This window comes from Lygodium microphyllum, chromosome 25 (assembly GCF_053477565.2).
Source record: "Lygodium microphyllum isolate KBCC chromosome 25, Lygodium_microphyllum_v1.1.10, whole genome shotgun sequence".
NCBI lineage: Eukaryota > Viridiplantae > Streptophyta > Polypodiopsida > Schizaeales > Lygodiaceae > Lygodium > Lygodium microphyllum.
In genome coordinates this window covers 9,682,210-9,708,720 of record NC_141159.1, presented here as the reverse complement: position 1 = coordinate 9,708,720, position 26,511 = coordinate 9,682,210, and the positions used below count along the sequence as shown (strand labels likewise).

At 45.4% G+C, this 26,511-nt stretch overlaps 1 protein-coding gene across 1 annotated transcript in view; it reads right to left on the bottom strand.

Moving 5' to 3' along the window:
* DEG7 (DegP protease 7) overlaps window positions 1-26,511 on the bottom strand; it is a 322,546-nt gene that overhangs the window by 140,509 nt on the left and 155,526 nt on the right. The window contains exons 7-13 of the mRNA XM_087666495.1: window positions 26,125-26,214; window positions 25,780-25,845; window positions 25,590-25,646; window positions 25,368-25,433; window positions 8,112-8,219; window positions 7,935-8,015; window positions 7,548-7,597 (exon numbers count right to left, since the gene is read on the bottom strand). Coding sequence (XP_087522621.1) covers window positions 7,548-7,597; window positions 7,935-8,015; window positions 8,112-8,219; window positions 25,368-25,433; window positions 25,590-25,646; window positions 25,780-25,845; window positions 26,125-26,214 — 518 coding nt within the window. The remainder of the gene's footprint in view (window positions 1-7,547; window positions 7,598-7,934; window positions 8,016-8,111; window positions 8,220-25,367; window positions 25,434-25,589; window positions 25,647-25,779; window positions 25,846-26,124; window positions 26,215-26,511) is intronic.

Genomic DNA, 26,511 nt, shown 5'->3' with positions numbered 1-26,511 from the left:
CTAATTACTTCTTTTAGCTCCAAGGTCCTCACTAAAGGGATGCAAGCTTGGGCTACATTTAGGGATAATGCTCAATCGTTATCCCGACAGTATGGTATTCAACATGCTTCCTCTTTACGCACAACATTGCAGCATGCGCAAGCATTGTTGACCCACTCGTTGTCTTTGTGTCAGTTGGGGGACTCCAATGATGACTTGCTTATATGCATTGAATGGTTGAAAGGTAGAGTTCAATCTTTACAGGAAGTGGAATATGCTAAATACAAATTGTTGGCTAGAGCAGAAGTTTTACACGACAATAACTGTCAATCCCATAAATTTTTTTCTCAATTGCATCAAAAATATGCGCGTGAAAATATTGTGCGCTTGTTGGATGAGCAAGGTGTTATGGTGACTACACCTACTTCCATCATTCAGATGTGCATTGACTTTTATAAATCACTATTGGGCCCACAAGAGACTCTTTCAAGTGCTTGCCCAGATGCAGAAGGAGGGAGGTTGTAAGCGCTGCACACAACAGCCTCTAGAAACCCCAAAGCACTGCCTTTAGTCTTGTGAGGAGGCGCAGCTTGTGTGGAGAGGAGCATGCCGTATCCTTCGACATATAGCCCCTAGCCTTGGGTGTATTTGATGGGAAGCTTTCTGTTGGCAGGCAGTTAGCCAGGGCCGTCACCTTTTGTATGAGGCCGGGATGCAAAACACGATATTCATGATCAAGGCAGGGTCATGCGCAGTGGTTGGTCTAGAGGCTTTACCCATCCGCCAGGTACTGGAGCCCACAGCAGACCGCTCGGAGATATGGGAGATCATAGGGAGTCTTACTGGATGGCATATCTGGAAGGTGCGATGCCAGGTGGTTTTCGGCAGAGAGAGACTTTCAGCACTTGCAACCTTAGCAGAGCTATGGACCTCCATCATTCACTCCCTCCGCGGTCGATGGGATTAGGTGCAAGGCGAGTCCAGGGCTCGTCAGGAGCTCCGTGGTCACTTCATGCGTACCTGGAGCGGCCAGGGCCTATTCTTTGTGATGCAGGCAGGCAGTCCCGTCTAGCGATATAACCCCCTCCCCCATGGCTTCTTGCCTCCATCCCCCCTACACCACCTTGAGAGGCTTGTATACATGATGTAGTGGTGACTTTGCATCAGCTCCAGTTAATCTATTGAGCATGAGTTCTGTTGTAATCAAATTTTTTGAGTAATATAATCAGCCACATTTTACATGCAAAAAAAAAAGCCAAAATGGGTTGACTTGATGGAGGTCAATATTTCGGAGGAGGAAGCGGAAGAGGTGTTGTCTCATTTGCCTTCAAGGAAAAGCCCTGGCTAGGATGGACTTCCTAATGAACTATTTTCAGCCCATGTGGAGCAACTTAAGGACCCATTAATACGTCTATGTCAGCAAGTTTCTGGTGACATGCCTTCAAACTAGAAGATTGCTGTCATTTGGTTATTGCCCAAGGTTCCCTCTCCATCCTCCTTGAAAAAAAGGAGACCCATCTCTGCTATGGGTTCTTTAAATAAAATGTTTTCTAAAATCATTGCCAACAGGTTGCAGAAAGTATTTCCGCAGTTGATTCATGTACGCCAATACGGTTTTATTAAGGGTTGAAACATAATGCACAATATTTTGAATGTTCAACTGGGAATCGACTATGCTAAAGCTTCAGCCCGATAAGTGGTTATGCTTCAGCTTGATATTCAAAAGGCATTTGATCATGTTAGCTAGTCTTTTTTGCAGCAGCTAATGACCACCATGGGATTTGGGCCTCATATGATCTCTCTTGTGGATACTATTAGTCAGGGTGTTGTTGCCCGCATCGCACTTAATGGAGGATCACTGATGAAATTGCCTTGTCCTAGTCTCTTCGACAAGGCTGCCCTCTCAACCCTTTGCTATTCGCTTTAGTCAATCACCCAATCCTTTCATTGTTGGACAAGTTGGCCGATCAAGGGGAGATAGTTGGTCTAACTTTTCCTAGTGGGGCCCAACTTTTGGGGATATCTTTAGCAGATGATTCCTTCATGTTTCTTACGGCTGATCGCTCAAATGTCAATTGAGCAATGGTTGCATTGAATATTTTTGCTTTCGCATCAAGACTTCATATTAACACTCACAAATCTACACTGCTTTCTTGCACAGAGAATAATTTGCAACCCCTAGGCTGGCATGTTATTGTTATTTCTAGGGGAAACATAACCAGACATTTGGGCTATCCTATTGGTGTGGATGTAGCTCCCCGTACATTGCTAGATTGGATGTCATCTTGTATCCATGATCGGCTCATATACTGGAAGTCTCAAGGCTGGCCTCTTCATGTGCAACTTAAGGTTGCTCAATGCATCATGATCAGCATGATTTCATATTTCCTTCCTCTGCTTCCTTGGACCAAGAAGTCTCTTATGGAATTGGTTCAACCTATCCAATTCATGTTGTGGAAAAAGAAAGGGAATCGCTTGGGCTAACTGTGGATTTCGTGGCAGCATATTACTACTCCTAACAGGATGGGGGGAGCAGCTTTGTTGGATGCTAACTTGCATATGGCAGCCTTGAGGCTAGCACTTTTGCACACATAATGTACAGAGAGTCATCGCTGGTCAGATATCCCAAAATTTTTCATAGAAAAGACTGGAATCTCTCATGGCAGCACGGTTATTCATGCTTCTTGTTGGCATGTGGTTAATTCCATAAGACCTGTAAAGGTCTCACAGCCTTTTCTCCTTTCTCATTTGATTGCCTCTTGGCAAGCGATGTTATGATTTGCAGATTGGCACCCTTGTGACTCTCGTAAAGAGGAGAATTCGTTGCAAGGAGAAGTGATGGCTACTTCCAAGCTATTGGATTGGCCTCATAAAGATTTGCACAGAGATAAGTTTAATCGGATGGCTCGTTTGGGGTTGCAGACAGTCCTTGATGGTGTCATTCCTAGAAAGGCTTGTCCTTATTCTTTTCGGTGTATCTGTCAGCACTTCTAGGTACCTCGAGGTTATCATGACACTTGGTCGTCTATACAAGACAAGCTTTTGAGATTCTCCCCTTTGCCGGTATTACAACAATCATCTCCATGGCGTGATTGGAAGTTTGTGATTCCTGATGATTTTGAGAAAAGGTCAACTAACTAGATTTATCATCAAATGGTGGAGGCCAAGAGATGGGTCACGGAAAAGGCTAATAAAGTATGGCATACTCGGGATAGCAAAAAGAAGTGGCAAGAAAGATTCATCCAGCTTTGGAATTCTAAGGTTCCGTATCAGGGTAAAGTGTTTATGTGGAGGCTACTAATTGGGGGTCTTTCAACTGGCGATGTGATGCGGGATCTCTGCTGGTCGCTGTGTGTTCTATAATACATGCGATGAAACATTGTTTCATTTTTTTGTCTCTTGCGCTTTGGCTAGACAAATTTGGAGTTTGTTTCCCATGTGTGGTTCACGGCAACTCCGCCACGGATATCAGTTCGTTCGTGGATTATGGGAAAGATGATTTCCTCATCTTCTTTGAATTCAAATTATTCCTACCTGTTCCATTTCCTTAGATGGACAGCCCTATGGCATATTTGGCATACTCGGAATGCCTACATTTTTTATTTAGTATCTGGTATCCATGGTCATGTGGCCCGTGTTCCTGGTTTAGTATTATGGCACATCTCCTCTATCGTCTCAACTGATCTGGTTCTTCCTAACATTGTTGCTCCCTAGCTGGACATTGTTTGCTCCACTCCAGCTGTCCTTTCTGAGTGACATTTCTGTGCTAGACTTTTGGTTGTACCTGTATTTTTTTCTTTGCTAACCTGTTGATCTGAAGTAAAAATGTGAGACTTGTATCCTTTCTGTTTGGTTGGCCTGAAGGCCGAATGTAAATATTCCAATATTAATATACACTCATTCACGAAAAAAAAAAAAAAGAGGCCCCAAAATGGCCTATGAAACTGCAATGTATAGTACAACTACAATGATGTCTCATCAAAGAGCACAATCTAGCCAATGGGTGAGTTTGAATCCTGTGTGTCGCTTCCCCTACACCACCATCATTTCATGTCTAAAGAGCACCATCTAATTATGACTTAAATGTAGCTGAATCCATAAAGATCTTTGACTATACAAAAAGTTTAAAAACATGAAAAATTAACCCCCAAGAACCCAAAATAAGATGTCATGTGCCTATATATCCGATGTAATGTGTGATCATCTCAATGGCAAAGGGTGGGTACATTATAGGTCTATAAGCAAAACTCTAGCACTGACCATACTTAGGAACTCTATAAGCATACTCTCTCTAAGTGGGTCGTAGTCTAAGACTTACTAGAAATCATGAGGTCTCCACTTTAAAAAGTCGCACAAAAGTGTCATTTGTCCAACTACTTGCAAATCCCTCTTGTCAGGCCCTATTGAGCATACTTATTAAAGGTGGGGCCAATATATAACAAACATCTGAAAAGTGTTCGAGTACTAACCATCATTGTCATAGGCTCCCCCTATCTATGATTTATCATTCTTGTCTTTGGTGGTATGTGTTCCTTTCAATGTACCATATGTACGGGTGTCAAATCTTCATCCAAGTAAAACTCTTCCACTCCAACATTGTTTTAAGAAAAGAGAAGTTTGTTTCTTCTCCAACTTTGAAATGTTCAAAATTGGGGCCCGAGCTTTAGTTATATCCTTTCCCATTCTCCATATATGTAGAATGGGTAGTCCAAGCATCCCCATTTTTGTTGCAATGCTCTAGTATGTCTCTTGGCCTCTTCCACAAAACTCGAATTCATTTCCTCTATTTTTAATCCAGCATGACTTTTTTTGCTTTTCCAACACATCAATCTATTTGGCATTCTCTTCAGCTTTTTGCTTTTGTTTGTTTCATTATTTAAATTTTCATTTCATTTTCTATATTGTATCTTCAACTTTTTGATCTCGTTGCACACAATCACTTTCACTATTCTCATTGCACACAATCGGTTCTTCTTTATGTTCCTCAATCATTTTGGCGTTCTATGCATGGCTCAAATGTTTATCTCACTTTGTGTTTCTTCCTTCACCTTGACACACTACATGATTTTTGCTATATCCATTTCGAACCACATTTGAGCTCACATTTCACCTTTCAGCATTGTACATACCTCAATTCTGTTTTCATTCATTTAAGAGATTGCTTTGTCGACAATCTCTTTCCCACATCAGGTGCATTTCAAAATGTACAATTTACTTCTATGCCCAAGCCTTTTATATTCTAACCTTGTCACAAATGAATGAATGAATGAATGAATGAATAGTTTAGTAATGTGTACTAGAGGCCAGCATGACCTATAAGACTAACATGATAGCTACAACTAGTCCATGCTATGTCTGGTAATGGATAAGCAAAGAAACAATAAACAAGATACTACCAGTAATGTGCACAAGACAAAGTTATGGGAAATAGGGAAACAGAAAGAGAAAAAATTTGGAGTTTCAAAGAGTTTCCAGTAACTACTAGGATTGGAAAGGCAATAACGGAAACAAGAGCAAAAGGGAAATGGAAACATTGAAATGGGAGCAAAATCGAGTTTTGGGGTGCTTCCAATAACTATGATACAAGAGCCTCTTCCACTCTATACCATCCTACAAGATTCATTTAGGGATGTGGTGGAGGGATGTCAAGTCATCTATATAAGAGTCTGATAAAGGCCAATTTGGAAGATTTGCGTCAACCAAAAGAAAATGTTTGGTAAGCTCAAGGACATCACATCTCCCATTCAGTGTAGACAAGAGGCTTCCATATCGAGAGGTTGCTTTGACAGCCTTTTAGCTGCTTTGCCACTAGCTTCACTTACTTTCCTCTTCTCTTTTCTAACAAAATGCAATAGATCAATTCTTTGAATTATTCTCATAAATCATTTTCCAATGTCCTTGTTGACAAAAGCTAAAAGCTCAGGTCCTGTTTATCAAGAATTTAGATTGCAGGTACTGTTCAGCGGTCACTAAATCTTATTGTTGCAAAATTCCTGGCAGACAGTTTGCAGCCGATCACACAATCCTTTTACACTTCCTTTGATAGGCTGGCGTTTGGGAGAGGATAAAGGGTGGTTTAGAGACTATGACGAGGATGAGAGAGGATTTTCTTTGGAAATGGGATCCCAGCACCTTCCTTCACTATCAGCCACACATATAGACTCCTACTCAGTTATTTCACTCTGGCCTTGTAATAGAACTTTCCATTTGTTATATATTTTTGTTTTGGAAGCCCCTTAATGGCTATTTTTGTAAACTTCCATAGAATCTATCCTCTTCATCAATTTTCGTGTTCTTTCCTAAAAAGCATTTGATAATACTAACGTGCTTTTACAAGTCTAAGTAAGTTCTAATTAATCGTCATCCATATCTTAGGTACTAACTTGATTATCTCCGTTTGGCCATCCATCGAGACTACGGTTTATAGCCGCAACCTCGATTTGTTGTGGGATGGCTAGTTCTTCGATTTGAATGGGTTCGCGGTTAACTTCTGCTTGTGCTTCAATATCATGTCGAGCTTCGTCAGCAACAGCGGCGACCACTTCCTAGTGTTGGGGAGGTCTTTGAGCGTGACCTCGCTCAGCATCTCGACGTCTCTTGGGAGCCATGGAAGAAGCTTGATGGGTTCGGGCAACACTTCCACGTAGGGGTGGAGAGAGAGAGAGAGAGAGAGAGAGAGAGAGAGAGAGAGAGAGAGAGAGAGAGAGGCTGATTGCAGCAGAGCTTTGTCGCATCAATAGCAGCAGAGAGACATTTGCATGGGTCGTTGTGTGTCTGTGTGTCTTTGACGTGACGTCCTACCTCTGTTTATATAGTAGTGAGGGGGAGGGGGGGTAAAGAGAGGGCACCTGGTTGACAAAGATAAGATAATTTGATAAGGATGGTCAGAAGCACCAATATTTCAATGTGACCTTGATCTAAGGTTCGCTCCACTACTAACATGGGCACATTATGTTGGTGATATGGCTATTTTCACATCTGAATTTCCTATAAAAACTTCAATTACAATTTTCTAGTGACTACCCAAAAAAAAAAGAAGGAAACACTCATTACCTTTCTCAATCTTCAAAAAAAGTAAGAGAGAGGTTACAGAAAAGGCTGATACTGTTGTCATGGTAAAACTAGAGTTCATAGAACATATGCTCATAGCACATCTTGTTTTTCTTGTTTGCTTTCCTGAGAAAAGCCTCCACAGGACTGAAACTGTGCCTTAAACATCCAAAGAAATTAAAAGAAATGCAGGACTATTGGACTAGACTACATAAAAAGCATAGCTGTAATAATTGTGCATGTCATTAGCTTTTTATTTTTCCAAGGAAAGCAATATCCATTGAATCCGTCTCAGCTGAAGAAACGAGGTTTAAGAAACACATAAAGTTTAATCCAAACAGAAGGAAAAGTTAACTCATGTGATAGGGACAATCTCCCAAACTGTTGTGGTAATTCATTGGCTCACTCGACGGCGATGGATATGATCATATGATACAACTCATTCTCTTAAAGCCATTCAAAAGACCATACAATACTGCAAATCAAATGTAAAAGTAGAGCATTCACGTACAACATACCCTGGCTCAGCAACATACACTAGGCCGCAAGTGAAACGAAAGTTCCTTGCCTGCAGAATTATAAGATACCTTGTCAGGTCCATCATCTTGCAAGGCACAACTATTCTCTAGCCCTTTCTTCCTTGAAGAACAAATGACCAAACTTTTCTTCCTAGACATTAAAAAGGCTCTTCACACTTAAATGACAGTCTTCCAGTTTAATTTGACACACTTTATGTTCAATCATTCTAGGTTCCAGGGCTTCAAGCTAATCCCACAGCTCTTGGAATCAACCTTCTCTCTGGCAATTTTTCCAAATGAACATCCCACAAAGAGCTGAATTGAAGGTCTAATAACATTTCACAAACAGATCCAAGAAAAAGAGCATGACATGACTGGAGATGTTACCTGTTGGTATGACAGGGGGTGAAGCACACCTCCACTAACTTCCAAAAAGAAGTTTGGGGTTATTAAATGCAAGTCTTGCACCTGGCCTCACATTCACACAATATTAACATTCAGTGATCTTGTTGGAGAGAAAACTTGCTATAACAACTTTCGTAGTGCATTACAAATAAGATATACCAATAGATCAACATTTACTGTCTCGCCACCTCTTTCAACTTCTAAAGTGATTGGGCATCCAACATTTTCATCCAGTATTGTCTCAAGCCTCAAAAACTGTGTGACAATCTGCAATTTTGCACAAGAACAATCATGAATACTTGGGAGCAGCATAAATCATAAAATGCCACTACTTATTTGGAAACACATGATTGAGGTCCTCTTACACACAAACTCAACCAAGAAATAAGAAAGGAATAATTATTACCTGTAATAGGGTTACTAAGCCAATTGTCAACAATGCAAAAGGTTCCTTTCTCCATATCCTAGAGTAAACAAGGACACAACTGCAGCATTGGTCACTCAGGATGAAAAGAATGATGATACAAGCCTACTCTGTAGGAACCAAAGAGGAGACCTACAAGAAGCCTCTTTTTCTGACCAGCCACACTGCTGACAGTCCTCACCTGGAGAAAAGTGGTTACATGCAGGTTCCAAGGTTCTAACTATGTCCATCACAAATCTCCTTGTACTGCCTGATCAGATGAAGTACATATGCAGTGATGAAACTGCTGTATGGAAGATCCATGGCTTGCAACTAAACTGTGATTCCCAGCTTCCTCAGCCAATAGTCTTTGCAGGCTTTTTTTTTGTTTGCAAATAAAGAGTGGCTAATTATATTACTTCAGAAAAAAACCGGAATACAAAGAAGTGCTCATGCTCAACAGACTAGCTGGAGCTCATGCAGACTCGCAGATATATCAAGTATACAAGCCTCTCAGGGTGGGGTCTAGGGAGGATGGAGGGTGTATCTTCATCTCAGGCTACCTGCCTGCATCACGAAAAATAGGTCACGGCCGCCCCAAGTGCGAATGAAATGAAAACAGAGCTCCTGATGAGCTCGAGACTCGCCGCAGAGGGAGTGGATGATGGAGGTCCAAAGCTCTGCTAAAGTCGCCTGTGCTGAAAGTCTCTCCCCGCCAAAAACCTCCTGACACCGCACCTTCCACATATGCCATCCAGTAAGACTCCCTACAATCGCCCATACCTCAAAGCGGTCTGCTGTGGGTTCAAGTACTTGGCGGATGGGTAGAGCCTCCAAGCTGACCACTGCACCCAACCCATCCTCAATAATGAATATCGTGTCTAGCATCCCAACCTCATACAAAAGGTGACAACCCTGACAAACTTACTGCCAGCAAAAACATCCCCATGAGATACATCCAAGGCTGAGTGCTATACAACTGAGGATGTGGCATGCTCCTCTCCACACGAGCTACGCCGCCTCACACGACCAAAGGCACTGCTTTGGAGTTTCTAGAAGTTGTTGTGTGCAGCGTTTACAGCCTCCATCCCTCTGCATCTGGGCTAACCAAACTATCCCATAGGCGTCGCCAGAAGAACCATCGGAAAGCATCCGTGATGCTATGCTCCACCCAATACCTCCTACGTGACGGCACCCAGTCCATGTCCTCTTGCATTAGTACGTGTCTACCAATCCTAGCTCTGTACTCCAAGAACCTCGGTGGCTTCTTGGCGACCGCAATGGCCAGCCATAGCCACTCTCCCAGATCCCACACCAACTCATCAAGTGGCCTACCCTCCCAAATCCAAAGGCGCCACTCTCGGAGCTCCTCCCAGAAAACATAAGGCTCCAGACACCATGTCTTTCCCTGAAGGTCAACCACCCAAATCCTCCTCCATGAAAGAACAACTATCCCCTCATCATGCCGTCCTCTGTCAAGGGCCAGACGCCCCCCCTCCTGCACGGTGAAGAAGGTCCCATGTGGGGCGCCGCCCACTCTACCTGCCAACTATAGAGGGGTACCTGTTCATGAAAATCTACCGGCCCATACCTCCCCGGGCTCTACTGGCTCTCATATCGAGGGGGCAAGCCACTCCTGAGGTATTGCTGCGTCAATCTTCCTTCTCCTCAAGTCAACTCCCCTCTGGCAACCGGATGCGTACAGCAACATCTCGTCCACCATCCTATACACCTCCCCCATATCCTAAGGGTATGAGCCAGGCCGGCCTCCAGACCAACCCACTGGATGTAGGGGTGCTCGCCAATCTGTATCCCATCTCAATCTCTAACCTTGGGATTCCAGATCACTGGCTGGCGGTCTATCTCTTCCTCACAACCTGGGGGGCTCTGAATTAGAGCCACGCCCTACCACACACGAAGTAGGTGGCGTAGGAAGGGGGATCTGGCAGATGTGATCTCCGCCGTCGTGAAGATCCATCCCAAGGATGGCCTCCAATCATTGCCAAGCCTCGCTCTACACTCCTGGAGACCCTCCTGCAATAGTAACTTCTAGGTATGCCCTCCTGGTAGTAAACTCTCTGACCGATGCCGAATGATACTCGCTCATGCCACCTTGGGCCAGGAGTCCCTGAAACCGGCTGACGCGGCCCAGAAGAAGTTCCGCACTAGGCGACGAACCTGAACTACACAAGACAAGGAGAAGCGCCAACACGAGGCGGTGTACCAAGCCATCGCTAAGACCTCGTTAACAACCAGGGCTCGGCCTGCTAGGGAAAGGCGAGCAGTACTCCAGTAGATCAGCTTCCTCCGAATAGAGTCAAGGACTCCAAGAAATTGTTGGGCAGGAGTGATGTTGAGTCCCACCTGGAACCCTAGCTAATGGATGGTCTGCCCTCTTCACACCCATCTAAATCCCAAGTGGACTCCCCACTCCGTGCTAGAGTCCGGGTCTGTGAGGAAACCAACCGACTTTCACATACTGATTTTCATTGTTGCTACAATACAGAATACCTTGAGAGCTAGTCTCACTCTCTCCAACATCAACTCATCGTTGTCTATGTAAAGTGTTGTATCATCTACATACTCTGAGTCTAACAGCTTCGTCTCCTCTCTCACTCTGAAGTCCGAGGCCGCGTAATCCACTCACACGTGACCTGAGGAAGTGAGACATCACCTCTGCAAAGAGTAGGCACAGATACGAGGCCAAAGGGAAGCCTTGCCGGACCGATCTCTCCAGCCGAAACTCCTCCCGTCGCGCGCCATCTATGAGAACACTGCTAATAGCCGATCTGTAAAGTACGGTGACTCGGTGAATCAATGCCTAAGGGAAGCCCAACCTCACCACGGTGCCCTCTAAGAAGTCCCAATTTACCCTATCATAGGCTTTCTCAATGTCCAAGAGTAGTACAGCCAATCCATGACCATTGTGTTGGACCCACTCTGTCGCCTCAAAAAGAAGAAGAAGACATTGTCTAGGATGCTCCTATCCTGGACAAAGCCTGTTTGTGTGTCATGATTGATGTTTGGAAGCACAGGGCGGAGTCGCCTACCAATCATCTTTGCCAGTGTCTTTTATAGGCCACTGACAATAGGGTGCTCGATCTCCACTAGGAAAGCTCCAACCGATCTTCCCCTTTGGGAAGGAGACTGATAAGACCTGCCGATAGACTCCCTAGCATCCGTCCTGAAGTGAAAAACTCCTAGAAGGCCAACAATAGCAATAAGCGGTCCTTTACCACCTCCTGGTAGCTACTGAAGAAGGCCTTAGAGATCCCATTCTCTCCCAGGCATTTCTGCCTGTCCTGTGTATAGAAAGCCTCCTCTAGTTCATTCTCTGTGAAGAGGTACAAGAGGGAGCGTCTCATCTCCTCTGTGACGAGAGACGAAATGTGATCCTAGACCTGCTGTCTACATCATTGTCCTCTAGCTGAGGTTGTCTCTTGCTAGAAAAGGCGTCTGTAGTAGTCGGTGGCAATCTCCATCGCCTCGTTTGGGCTAGAGCAAATCCTCCCATACTAATCTCGAAGGCTGTGTGTATCTGCTCTCCTAAGGGGCGGAGCTAATGCACCTGGCAAAACTCCCTGCACACCGTGTCTCCCTTCCGCGCCCAGAAGGCTACTGAGGTGCAGAATGAAAACTCCGAGCGCCTGTCCTCTAGGCCGGCGATGGCTGCTCGTGTGCGCACCTCCTATCCATGGAGGATGGGATCCCCTAGTGCCTCCTATAGGAATCTTTGCATGGCTGCTAGGTCCCGCCACAGTGCTCCTCCCAACTCTGCTTCCTGGCCTGTAGGGATGCCTCTTGGCAAATACTGCTCGACTCGGCTAGGACCCTTGCAACCTCCTGTGCGATCTCGGTCCCTCCTACCCCACTCCCTAGTCTAAATCTGCTCAATCTATCTCTTCACCTCCTCCCTCTTGTAGATCGAGTCGAGGATCCCACAGGATCGTGTGTCTAGGGCAGATGCTAGGGAATCAAGTGTTAGGAAAACCGGACAATGATCGGACAAAGTTGTGCGAGCCAACTGCCCTACCTGGCCTCCGCGAGAGCATCCCCACTCTCCCACATAGAACCTGTCCAACCACTCCCCGCCTAGCCTCTTGTATCCCCAAGAGAAGTCCAGCAACCTCTTCCTCTTGTGGAAAGCTGGATCTCTCCAAGCATTGCGTGCTCCTACTGCCGATAGGAAGACCTTCCATTCCTCCTACTCCTCCCAAGCCATGCCCTGGTAGTTTCTGCCTCTTACCCTATTGGTCCTCTGAGGCCTCCAGGTTGTTGAACTCTCCTCTATCAATCCAGAAGTCCTGCTGTCATTTCCACCCAAAGCCTGTTGCGTGCCCCAACCTGAGTAGGGGCATAAACATTGAGGACTCCAAACACGAGTCCTCAATATCCAACCTGATCCATAGAACCCTCCCTGCCACAATCGTCATGTGTTCCTATAAACACGTGATGAGGCTCAGGCCAATAGAGGAGCATACGCCTCCACTCTTGCTGTGGGCATCGATAGCGTGGTCCCAATAAGTATGTGAACTGCCTGGTACTCCCTTCCCTACCAGCTCGGCCTGGGCGGGAGTGAGCTTGTGCTCCTGTAAAAGTCGATCCGTCCGGCAAGGGCAAGCTACAGCTCCTACCGAACAATCAACTTCCTGGAACCACGTGCTCCACTAGTGGAGGCTGTTCACATTCCAAGAGGCAAGATGTAAACTCATGGGGAAACCTGTGACTCACCGAACAAACATCTGTTCGATGTGGAAGCTTCTAATGAAGAAGAGGAGCTATGAGGCAGGTGGATACGCTTCACTACTGGCCTAGATGGTGAACTCCATTTCCCCATGGTAGCCCTTCGGCGGCGGACCATGGGGGTGATGGATGCGCTTGATGGTACCGCCTTGGCATCTATCAACCAAGCTGAGAGGCGAGACTCTGTACACTGGTAGAAACGGGCCGCCTGTGCTGGGGGCCACTCTGTCACATCCATCGGAGCTCTCCATTGCAGAGGGCCTCGAAAGATAATGCTCAGACGTGGAACCTTGGCCCCAACCCACCAGTTAATGTCCATCATGCAACCTGGCCACTGCTGGGAAAAAAGTGTCAGTCCTACTTCACCCATCCACTAGGAGATGTGGTCTATCACTTGGCTCTTCACCTCCTCCTCTATCTGTGTCATCATCCAGTCTCCTGTGTGAGAGGTTTGAAGAAAGAAAGCATAGTTTGGTCCATCCGGTTGTGCTAGTAGATGAACCTTGCCACTCCTTGACTTGCGTACCATGAACATTTCCACCTCCAAGGGTAGTGGGAACTCTCTACGCTCCGCAACTCTCAAGTAAGACCATGCCCCGCTGCGAAAAAACTCCTGTGGTAGCAGCTGCACCTATCTCGAGAAAATATGACGCGCGGCAAGGACAGATCAACTAGTGACTGTGTGGGGAGGGGGAGGGGGCTTGCACTGTCGGTGAGTGGAGGATGTCAGCGTATGGGAATCCTCACCTCCTAAGAGGGGGGGGAGGGGCTGTGGGCTAGGGTCGGAGGGTAGCTCTGGAGGGGGGGGCTCCCTACTGTCATGTCTGTGTCTAAGGGGCTGACTGCGGCCCCCCCTGCCATCTCCCTCTCTGTCGTCACTGGACCCGTGTAAAGCAATCCATATCCACTTGTGGGCCTCTCGCGGAAGCCGCCTTGGCTCCGAAGCGCATGCACTCTGCTACCTAATGCCCAAATTCATGGCAACGCAGACACTGCCTTGGCTGCCCAATCACAATAACTTGCTACCTGAAGGAGTGGCCGCCTGCCTCAATCTCTAGAAATTGTGATATATTCTTTGTCTCTTTCACTACCACCTGTACCTTTGGGACTTATGCGGTTGTCACTACATCCGTGAAAGAGGTGGGAAGAATAGTGCCGAAAAGTCGTCCAAATTTTTCCACTAATTGGCAATACTCTATCGCCAATCCGAGAAGAGTAGGGTGACCGGGTGTCTAAGGAAACTGTTGTGGAGTGTGAGTGTCTCCACTATGAAGCCACTGTACCAGCGAACCATGTGGATGACCCCTTTCGCCGAAGCACAGGGTGAGCTAGCCAGTAGCTCACAGGCTGCGTCTGTCGAGGTGAGTCGTACCATGAAGATCCCTTGACCCATTAGAACCGCCTCAACGATCTGCGTTGTGCCGATGCGCAACGTGGAATGAAGCCAATCCCGAAGCTGGGCCCTAGATGGGGAGTGTCCTACTACCTAACCAAAGATCATTGTTTCTTTAAGCTCCAGCTCAATGGCACGAATGGCTAAGAGGTGTTGCTCAGAGAGGACGACGTACAAGGTGTTTGACTGGGGGGCACTCGCAAAATGCACAGGCGTCTGACCACACGTTTTTATTGCACATCCCTGCTCAGAACCTACCAATCACATTGTTGTGCTACCGGGGGGAAGTTGCAACAAAGGGAGGGAGCAACTTGTGTGTGTGTGTGTATGGGGTTTTGGGGGGGGGGGGGGGGGGGGGGGGGGGCGCCGGGGGTTTTGATGTTTTCTATGCAGAAGATGGGTCTACCAACCGGGGACGCAAGGCGGAGGAGACAGTGCAGCGCGCGGGGGCGGGGGTGGATTGGGGCAGAGCCTTGCCTGGTGATGTAGGGGGGCAGGGGGATTGTTGTTTTCTATGGAGGTGGTGGGTCTGCCGGCTGAGGCTGCGGTCACAAGGCGGAGGAGGCAGGGCAGCCCGCCGGGGGGGGGGGGGGGGGGGGGGGGGGGGGGGGGGGGGGGTGGGTGGGGGGTTTCGGGACGGGGGTGGATTGGGGCAAAGCCTTGCCTTGGGGGGAGGGACCACAAGGGGGATTGGGTAAGGGAGCAAGGGGAAGCCAAGAGCAAGAGTAGGCGGAGCAGGAGTGGTCGGGACAGGAGCAAAAGCAGACGAGGCAGGTTGGCACGAGGGTACAAGCGGGGGCAGGGGCAGCAATTGCAACGTGATGGGCAAGGTGTAGAAAGCATGAACATAGTCTTTGCAGGCTAGTAGGAACACATAAGACTTTCATGCATGTTTCAGATCAAAGAGCTATCTATGTCTCAGTCAAAGGCATTTATGTCTGCATAAACTATGCATAGACCATGCCAACTAGGAGACACTAAACTGAATCGTTGGCCTTGTATTGCACAAGTACAATAACCATCCAACAACCTGCCAATAAAGAGAGCTATCGAATGATTCCCCTACATCCTCAAGTGTGTATCTATGCCTTTTATCAGCACATGTAGATATGAGCTTGCAATCCTCCCCCTGAAAACACTAAAATAACTGTCTAGAAGTAACTGTCTAATGTACTTGGACTGATCCATTGCAGCTTGCAAACTTCACCCAACTCGAGCAAATTGAATAGCCAAATAATAGTGCAAGAGGTCAAGATAAGTGGTATCAAAAGATCACTGCAAATTAGACATTAAGTCTGTGATGTGCAACTCATTCAACCCATTCAATAGCATGCCATCTACATGAATAAGAATTAAAAGATCCTCACCATCCTTGCGAACTTATGGCTATCTCTCTATCAACAACCAGTTGCAAAAACCAAGAGCAAACAAATAAACATGGATCTTCTCATACCATGCCTGAGATGCCTACTTCAAAACCATACAAGGCCTTATGCACACAACACATCTTGCCCTCTAACCCTTCCTAAACGAAGCCTAAGAGTTTGTGTAACATATAAAAAACGTGGTCATCATCTTCAACTAATGCACTTGCAAACCAAATTGTGCCACCAATGCATATAATAGTCGTACATGAAGCAGACAGAAAAGTCTCATCGTAGTCAATCCCATGCTCTTGGGCATACCCATTCAAGAAAAGCCGTGCTTTGTAGCAATCAATGATACTCTTTGATTTGCAGTTGAGCTCATGGATTGACTTTGTACCTGAAGGGGTTCACTACATATAAACCCTTACTATCACGTGCATTTAAGGCCTACCCCTTATCTATAAATTATCATGAATAAAACACACTCTTCTATTCAACCTGTGAATAACCCTACTAAATGATACCCTTTTGTATGTAAGAAAGGTTTAAAAGACAAATTTAAACCCACGTGATAGACTTACTTATTTATGAGTGAGCCCCTCGAGCTTTCTATCTATGGAACCCTTGACAACAAGCTAGTCACACAACTCCTATGTATCATTCTTGCCAATAGAATCTAATTCCAACTGCATGGATGCCATTCAATGCTCACTATCTGAAGCATCCTCAAAAAAAAATCAGCTCTTCATTGCATGATGTAGCAATAAGTGCTTCTACAAGAAAATTACCATGTGCATGGCAAGCGGTTCCTCTTGTTCTACCAAGGAGTGAAGTGAACTATTTGCTGTCACACAATGTGTCTATCAGCCATCTTAGAATTGTTTTGTACTCCCTGATAGCAACCCTCTTTTGTTGCATCATCATCAAAACCTGATTGATGACTGAAAATTAGGCATATTTTCAGCAAGCAAATGCTGCTGATTTTGCTACACTATCACCTGAATAGGCTGTTCAAAGCGATAATGTTTGGTGCAACACTTTGAAACAAAGGCATTAAAGTGTCAAATACATCCTATGGACCCTCATGGAGCTGCTTTTTGCATGAAAAGAAGGGTCGACCTCATTTTCAATGAATGCCACATCCGTAATACCAATGATTTTGCAAGGTTGGTACAAAATATACCCTTCACTTTTTGTGTTGTAACCCACAAAAGGGCATTTTTATAATCTTGTCTTGTAGCTTATGTCGACATGGTGAAGTTATTAGAGCAAGTGCCAAGGATCCAAACACATACATGTGGTTCACCATTGGCTTTCCTATATTCAAAGACTCATACAATGTAACTGAATCCAATGCCTTAGTGGGGCATCAATTAAGGGTATAAGTTGAATAGATGACTGCTTCTATCAAAACTTAAGCAAAGAATGGCCAATGCAGCTTAAGTGATAATAGAGTCAATTGAGAATAATACGTTACATATCCATGATCCATTATTGACTTGTCACTTATGTCAAAGTTAGTTTTTGGACAAGCTATACTATGGTTTAGAACTCAAACATTATGATTCATACATATCATACAAAGAAAATTGAAATAAAAATGTAAATAGCCTATCTACAATATGGACTAAATCAAGTTCCAACATCATGATTCTCATTTCAAAACAAACTAACAAAATGGCAAAATCGAGAATACATCATAATATATCATAAATAACTCATAATTGAGACTAAAGTCGTATAATAATCAACTCTCACAACAAAAATAGATAGTAGATTGACAAAGTCCAATAACTAAACAAAATCACAAAAAAATCAGTCTCTCATCCAAAATCTTCAGTCCTCACAAGTCATTACACATCATCATCATCATCATGTTTAACATTGCCCAATAGTTTTTGTCAAAAAAACCACGTTTTGGGTTCCAACTCACAAAAAAAAACACCCATGTTTTTTACTCTTAGAAATGTTTCACACTTTAAGAAACATTTCGTAAGTTTTAAACTGAAAGAAACGCCTTCTTAGCTGCCATGCAAGAAACCCGTTTCATAAGGCTAGAAAACTCATTCCATATTTAGGCATTTTAGAAACCTATGAAACACCTATTTTAAATTTCCAAAAAGGCCCTATCCTAAAAAATGTGTTTGAACTTTAGTAATTGACATTTGTCAAGGATTCATGTTAAATACTTACAAGGACATTGACATTGATTGCAATACTTTTTCTTGAGTTTTTGTTGTCTGTGATGCATATATATATTAATGCTTCTTCTATAATTAAAGCTAATATTGTCATGTACAATGGACCATTAAGCATGTATATGTTGATGCCATGTTGAATCTCCATTTTCATTGTATAGGATCATGAATTATGATAAATTATATTATATGAGTCGTAGTCTGTGCATATAAAGTCTCATGATATGGCTTTCTTCTTTCTCGAATGAAACTCATTTCTAATGTTTTAGCAAACTTATATGAAACCTATCAAAGCCGTTTCATACCTCCTATTTCAAAAACCCTTGGCAACTATGCCTCCGGCCCACCCTTGAACACTGAAAATGCTACCTTTTGTTGCCTTGAAATCTCCTCTTCGGGTCTGACCATGATCAATCAGCCCTTCAATGCTACTCTGATGCCATATTAGAGTGTAGCAAATGCAGAAGCATGTGACCGGATTGAAGGAAGAAAGGAATACAGACAAAAGGAGGAGAGAGATAGACACAGAAATCTGCAATAAGTGAATGCTGAATGAAGGAAGCAGATATGTACAACGGGCTGTTGAATGTATCCCCACCATGGATATCTCTCAACCTACAAAGCACAAGTGAGAATGACCGAGGGGCAGGCCAGCTATAAATAGGCCAAAGAAACAATTTTAAAATGACCATGTCAGCCAATAAAAACTGGCCAACTGCTGCAAAAATAATCACCAGCAATAGAACAAAAAATAAAGCTGCAAAAAAATGTTGTATGCCATGTGGCTTTCTCCAAGCTCACTCCAATAGGATGGAATAGATTAAGAGATCAAATGGAGTCGAGAGGGGAACAGCCCAGATCACCAGGCAGGTAACATTATATATTAACCAAAAAGTGACCAAAGCATGAAATTGGTTCAGTTGAAAATAGTTTTCACTTGCTAGCCCTAAACAAAAACAAAGCAAATCAATGTCAGGTCCAATTCAGAAAGTAAAATAATGAGTTGATGATTCTTCCAATTCCATCAGATGTTAAATATCTTTGAGTATCCATCCAACTATCTAAAGGAAAAGTTCTAAAAATAGGAAACAATGGAGATGATTTATTTTTTTTAATCCTCTCAAGACAGAACAAGTGGGTTTAGGCGCTGATTCATGTACATTGATGAAAAGGGACCAATGATAGTTTGAAACCAAGAGATTGGAGTAACTATTGCTATATTTTCCAATGAGGAGATGCCTTTTGATCCTGAGCTCCGGAATAGAATCTTTCTTGGCATGGTTCAACAGAAATAGAAGAGATTGGTGACAATTTAGTATGATAATTGGTAATTCTTCTTTTCAGGATGGTTATTTTGTTGTTGGCACTCCTGTCCAGCCTGCACAGCCTGTCCAACCTGATCCGCCTGCCCTGAAACCTGCCCAATTGTTGGCAACTGCCCAAACTGCTGCAAAACTATCCGACCTAATAAAAAAATGCATAAATCTGCCCTAGAATGACTGCAGACTGCCTGTGCCCATCCATGAGAATCCTCTCACCAAAGATTTATTTCCTGCCCTGCGGCCAAAAAAATGACGTCCTTCCTATCTGATATTTGGAGAGTTGTAGTCAGGCCATCTCTGTACCCCTTTGACTAGACCTCTGCTAAGGCAAAATTTACCACTACCGCACAGCCAGATATGAAGATATTGTTCCACTTTATGAGAGTTTCAGACTGTTGGCATAACTGGGTCATCGGGAATACATTCATTTTTTATTCAGCCTCTGGTGTCCCTCCCTAGGGAGGATTTAGATGCTTTGCATACAGGAGTTTCTTCAACTTCTCTGCCATGACTTCTGTATTTCTCATCTGATTAATATGATCTTTTATACATTATTTAGAGCTTTCCCTTTGGGATCCCAATCTTGATCATGCCCATGCTGTGGGATATTCACAGTGGTTTTCACACAGTGGTTTTCAACAAATTCTATCATGAACATTTCCATAAACTGTCTGATAAGCTTAACTCAGAAAGCATCACCGTCGCGCCCCCGTGCTGCTCCCATTGTGCGCTGCGTCCCCCCTTGTTGCCAGGAAAACCGCACGCCCTCTCCCTCCTCGCCACTGCTCCCCTGTCACTCAACCTCTCCTCATCTCCAAACTGCCCCTTAACCTCCCTCTCACTGAGTGCTGCCAACATCCAGTGAGCCGCCGCCATCTGTGACAAACGTCGCCTCCATTCTTCCATTTCGACGTCTGCTACCTCGCCTGCTGCGCCACCAGCACCCCTAAATAGCGCCAGCCCAAAGTAATCGATCCCCCTGTTCCTCCTCTATCTATAGCAACATTCCCCCCGGGTAGCATAGCAGCTAGCTCGATAGGTCCTCAGTACGGATGGGCAATGGAAACCTCTAGTCAAACACCGGTGCTTCTACGAGTGCCCCTCAATCAAAAACCTTGCGCATCGTCCTTTCTGAGAAACAGCTCTTATCCCTCCATGCCACAGAGCTAGAACTAAAAGAAACAGCAATCTCTGGTTAGGTCGTAGCACACTCTCCATCCAGGGCCTAGCTTCAGGATTGGCTTCACTCCACGCTACGCATTGGCACAGTGCAAATCACGGAGGCAGTTCTCATGGGTCAAGGGATCTTCATGGTTCGACTCACCTCTGCAGGTACAGCCAATGAGCTAGTGAATAGCTCACCTTATGCCTCCACGAAGGGCGTCATCTATATGGTTCCCTGGTATAGTGGCTTCACAGTGGAGGAATTCGCGCTCCACACCAGGCTTCCTAGACACCCGGTCACCCTTCTATTCCCCGAACTGGCGGTATAGTATCGTTAGTTAGTGGAGGACTTTGGACGGCTCTTTGGCACAGTTCTTCCTCCCTCCTTCACGGACACAGTGACAACCCCACGAGTCCCGAAGGTACGGGTGGCTGTGAAAGATACAAATAACATATCTAAGTTTCTTGAGATTGAGGCAAGCAGACACTCTTTCAAGCAGCAAGTTATTGTGACAGCGTAGCCTCGTCAGTGCCTACGATGCCATGACTTTGGGCATCAAGCAGTAGATTGCACATGTTTCGGAGCCACGGTGGCTCAGCCAGCAAACCCGCAGGTGGATGCTGATGGTTTTACATGGGTCCAGCGACGACAGAGAGGGAGACGACTGAGGGGGCATCAATCAGCCCCTTAGACACAGCCATGGCAACAGAGAGCAAGAGGGTGGGGGATCGGCCACCACCAGAGCACCCCGCAACACCCCCCCCGCTCATCTCACCCAGCAAAATCACAAGCCTCCACCCCCACCACCAACTGAGGCATCACAAGCTCCCCCACCCAAGATCCCTCAACCCCCACGCCCACCCCCTCCTCATGGATTGCCCCCCGACCCTATCCGAGAACCTCCCCCTTCCGAGGCCACTCAACCCCCCCCCCCCAACATCGGCCTCATACTTCCAATCACCCCACCATCCCTCACTCTTCCTCTTCCCCACCATCTCCCCCGCCAATCAGCCCCCCTGATCCTCACCCAGTACATGTGACCCCCCCCCCCACCCATTGCCCCCCTCTCCACACAGGTGACGAGCCTCACACGCCCATATCTTCTCCTCACCAACAACCCTGTCCCCCCCGTCCCCACACAGCCACTAGCTCATCTGGCCCAGCCGCCCGTCACACTTTCCCTTGACAAACACAGTTGCTCCCACATGAGATTTTTCGCAATGATCCGTGGTCCTATTTGAGAGTTGTGGAGCACGAAGAGTTTCCACTACCTCTGGAGGTGGGTATCTTCGTGGTCCGCAAGTCAAGGAGCGGCAAGGTCCATTTACTAGCACCACCGGATGGACCAAATTATGCTTTCATCTTTCAAAACTCTCATTCAGGAGACTGGAAGATGACACAGATAGAGGAGGAATTGAGGGGACACGTTGCACAATGCAGACCACATCTCCCAGTGGATGGGTGAAGAAGAGCTAGCACTATTTTCCCAGCAGTGACCAAGATGTATGATGGACATTAACTGGTGGCCTAGAGCCAAGGTCCCACATCAAAGCATCATTTTTTGAAACCCTACCACATGGTTCCAAGAAATTGATTGTTCGGCAGGAGTTGCAGCCTGCCCTTGCCAGATGGATCAACATCCTAATTCTTCAGGAGCACAAGCTCACCTCTGCCCAAGCCCATCACGTTGGGAAGTTACTTCCAAGCAGCTCACACACCTACTGGGAGTACTCCATCGGTGCCCATGGCAGTAGAGGAGTATGCACTCTATTGGCCGAGCCTTACTGCCTGTGTGCAAGACCACGGGACGATTGTGGTAGGGAGGGTCCTATGGATCAGACTAGATTTAGGGGACTCATGCCTTGGAGTCTTCAATGTCTATGCTGCTATGGAGGTTAGGGCACACAATAGGTTCTGGATGGAGATTGCAACAGGACTTCCAAAGGTGGACTCTTCGATAGTTGGAGGAGACTTCAACAACCTCGAAGCCTTAGAGGACTTGCACGACAGAGACAAAGACTACGAGGGTATGGCATGAGAGGAGCAGGAGGCATGGGAAGCCTTCCTCCTCGCAGTAGGAGCACATGATGCTTGGCGGGACCTAGCTTTTTACAGGAGAGAGAGATCGCCGAACTTCTCTTGGGGATACCGGCAGCTGGGTAGAGCGCTTTTGGAACGACCAGACGGGTTCTATGTCGAAGAGTGGGGGTGCTCTCGAGAAGACCAAGCAAGGCAGTTGGCTGGCACCACCTTGTCTGATTACTGCTTGGTTCTCCTCACACTTGATGCTCCCGCTTCAATCCTTGACATGCAATCCTATCGGATCCCTAACTCGATCTACAAGAGGGAGCAGGTGAGGAGGCAGATTAAGCAGCTCTAGACTCGGAAGTGGGAGAGGAGGGACCGGATCGCAAAGGAGGTTGCAGAGGTCTTAGCCAAGTCGAGCAGGAGACGCCAGGAGGCAGCCCTATAACCCAAGCAACAGAGCTAGGAGAAGGAGAGAGCACTCTGGCGAGAGGTAGCACCCACTCAAACACTACTCCAAGAGGCACCAAGGGATCTCACTCTCCACATGCAGGAGGTGCGCGCATGGGCAGCCCTCGCCAGTCTTGAGGATAGGGGCTTTGACTTTTCCTTCCGTACCTTAGTAGCCTTATGGGTGCGGAAGGGGGACACGATGTGCAGGGAGTTTTTTCAGGTGCACCAGCCTCGCACCTCAAGAGATCAAATTCGCAACCTCCATGATCAGTATGGGAGGATTCGCTCTAGCCCAGATGAGGTGATGGAGATTTCCACTGTCTACTATAGACAACTTTTTCAGCAGGAGGTAGTCTCAACCAAAGTACAGCGTTGTAGACAACAAGTCTAGGACTGCATTCCCTCCCTCGTCACAAAGGAGATGGGGCGCTCCCTCCTAGACCCCTTCTCAAAGAAGGAGTTAGTGGAGACCTTCCATGCACAAGATGGGTAGAAATGCTCGGGTGAGGATGGCCTTTCTAAGGCCTTCTTCACTACCTACTAGAAGGTGGTGAAGGACCCCCTACTTTTGGTCTTTCATGAGATTTTCAGCTCAAGACGAATGCCATGGAGTTTATCGGCAAGTCTTGTCAATCTCCTCCCCAAAGGGGGAGACTAGTTGGAGTTGTCCCAATGGAGACAGATCACCTTGTTGTTAGTGGCTATAAGGCACTGGCCAAGATGATCGGTAGTTGACTCTGTCCCATGCTTCAAGACATCATTCATGACACCCAGACAGGTTTTGTCCAAGATAGGAGCATCCTTGACAATGTCTTCACTTTCCTCAAGGCGACCCACTGGGCTCAGCACAGTGATCAAGGATTGGCTGTACTCCTCCTGGATTTCGAGAAGGCCTATGATAGGGTTGGCAAGGACTTCTTAGAGGGCACCATGGCGAGGTTGGGCTTTCCCCAGGCATGGATCTGTGGGGTTTTTGCACTTTACAGATCGGCCACTAGTAGGGTTCTCATAGGTGACAGGAGGGGGGAGGAGTTTCCGCTATAGAGATCTGTCCGGCAAGGCTGCCCTCTTGCCCCGTATCTATTCTTACTCTTTGCGGAGGCAATGCCCTACTTCCTCTGCTCACATGTGAGCGGCTACATGGCCTTCGACTTCTGGTGAGGGAGGAGACGGAGCCGCTAGACTAAGAGTATGCAAATGGTACCGCCCTTTATGTAGAGGATGATGAGGTGATGTTGGAGAGAGTGACAATAGCTCTAGAGGTATTTTGCACTATAGTCACAGCAAAAATCAACCGGCGAAAGTCGGTCGGTTATCTTACAGACCTGGACTCTAGGATAGAGTGGAGCATCCACTTGGGGTTCAGATGGGTGTGCAGGGGATAGACCATCCAATATCTAGGGTTCCATGTGGGACTCGACATCACTCCTGCCCAGCAGTTTCTTCCAGTTCTCAACTCTATTAGGTAGAAGCTGACCTACTGGAGCATTGTCCTCCTTTCCTTAGCGGCCACATGATGGATCTGTGATTTGTATCAGCTCCAGCTAGTCTGTTGAGCATGTGCACTTCGTTGTAATCAGCTTTCTGAGTAATATATTTAGCCACATTTTACTTGCAAAAAAAAACTCAGAAAGCATCTCACTGCAAAAACATAGTTGATATGCCAGGACTCGGATTTGGTGTCTTTTCTCCCACTTAATTTTAGGTAACTAATTGATTTACATACCTAAGTTGAATCTGTGAATAGTAACTACTGTCGAAATATTACATCTCTAACTTCCAGTAAACTTAAAGGATCACCTCTTAAGGCCCAACATTAACTACTCAAGGCATGTCAGTGAATCAACTTGCCATACCTAAATTTAATGAGGGCTGAAACCACATGCAGCATAAAACATTTAAATAATTGTTCAAGACAGGATCAAAACTTAAAACTTTTGTTTTCATACTGATCAAGGGCTTATGTAACCCTACAGCTTAAATCATAGTGGTCTTGACCATGCAAGATCAATTCAGTCAAAAATATACTTGTGCTGAATGTAAAGCTTAAATGCTCCTATCAGACCAGGCTGTGTCCAAAATACTAGCCATGTCTTTTTATCAAATTAATATAAACAAGCCACATGAGTTGTATTCTGAGGGACCACAATACTTGACCGTATGCATTCAACCTTTTCAAGTTGTGCAGTTAGCATGAATGTTCCAGACTCGATTCTATCAACACTTTATAATAGCATCCCAAGAAAATACTTATGCTACATCAAGATTTAGGATAACGATTCATACATTGCAGTACCTCCCAAGGTATAGAACTCTAATTACAAGAGAGAAACAATGCAACAGTACCTCACCATTAACATGGACAAGCACATCGCCTGGCTCTAGATGTTTGTAAGCAGGCCCTCCAGGAACCTGGCTGTGTCATGAATCTATTAAGTATACAATCTCAACCTTAAAATCCATCACAACTCAACCAGAGTTTTGACAGGTTGATTAAAGATGATAGTCTCAAGCTGCAAGCCTCTAAATGATTAAAATTTAAAAATGTTCAAAGTTTCAAGCAGTTACCACAGAATCGACCACAAGCATTCCTGTTTCTCCAACAGGTGAAGCTTTTCTAACCATCTGCATGCATAAAACATTTATATCATTACAATGCCTTCCTAAACTAATAAACTAAAATGTATTATTATTACAAACTCAAAGCAGCTCAGATTTCACAAGGTGCAGAAGTAATCTACAATTCAAAATACTCTACCTGTTCTGTTGTGGTTTTTAATGCAAGCCGCCGAGTTTCATCAAACCCTTTGTGCAGCAGTGTCATCTGAAAACAAGAAATTTGGTGACTATTCAAAACCAAACATGAAACAATCATACTACTTCTTAATTTGCTTAGGATACTGCTTGCTGAACAAACACACAGCTCTAAAAGGAAAGGAAGAGACTCAAGTAACAGGACAATCCATGGAGTCTAACCAGAAAATTTGTAGAACAAGAATAGTTAGTATTCAAAGTCATGCTCAAAAAGGAAACATGATACAGGAATCAAATTCTTCAGAATATATTTTGAGGTTCTCATCCTATCTAAAGCTTGACAAGCCACCTGCAGTGTGCCTCGAGGAATGTGCACAGCCTTCCACTTTCTTGCTGCACTATCCTTTCCCTGCTGTAGATACTTTAAAGCGCGAACAACCTATGAAAATTTTCGCAAAACTCATACACTGGATTACTAACTGCATCACAATAGCCAATATTTAAGACCAAAAATGACCAATGCGATAAATAGAAACATGACTGCAGGTTTCTGCTGAACATAAAAATACCCATAAGACACATCATAAAAGTACCAGAAACAGCTTGCGCAAAACAACACTGCCCAGAAAGGGGTTCATTCAAAAACTAACAATAACCTTCAAAAGCTTTAGACTGCACAACTTGTCAATTCTGTCCATTTAGATGCAGCTGTAGTAGTCATACGCATTCAAGGCAA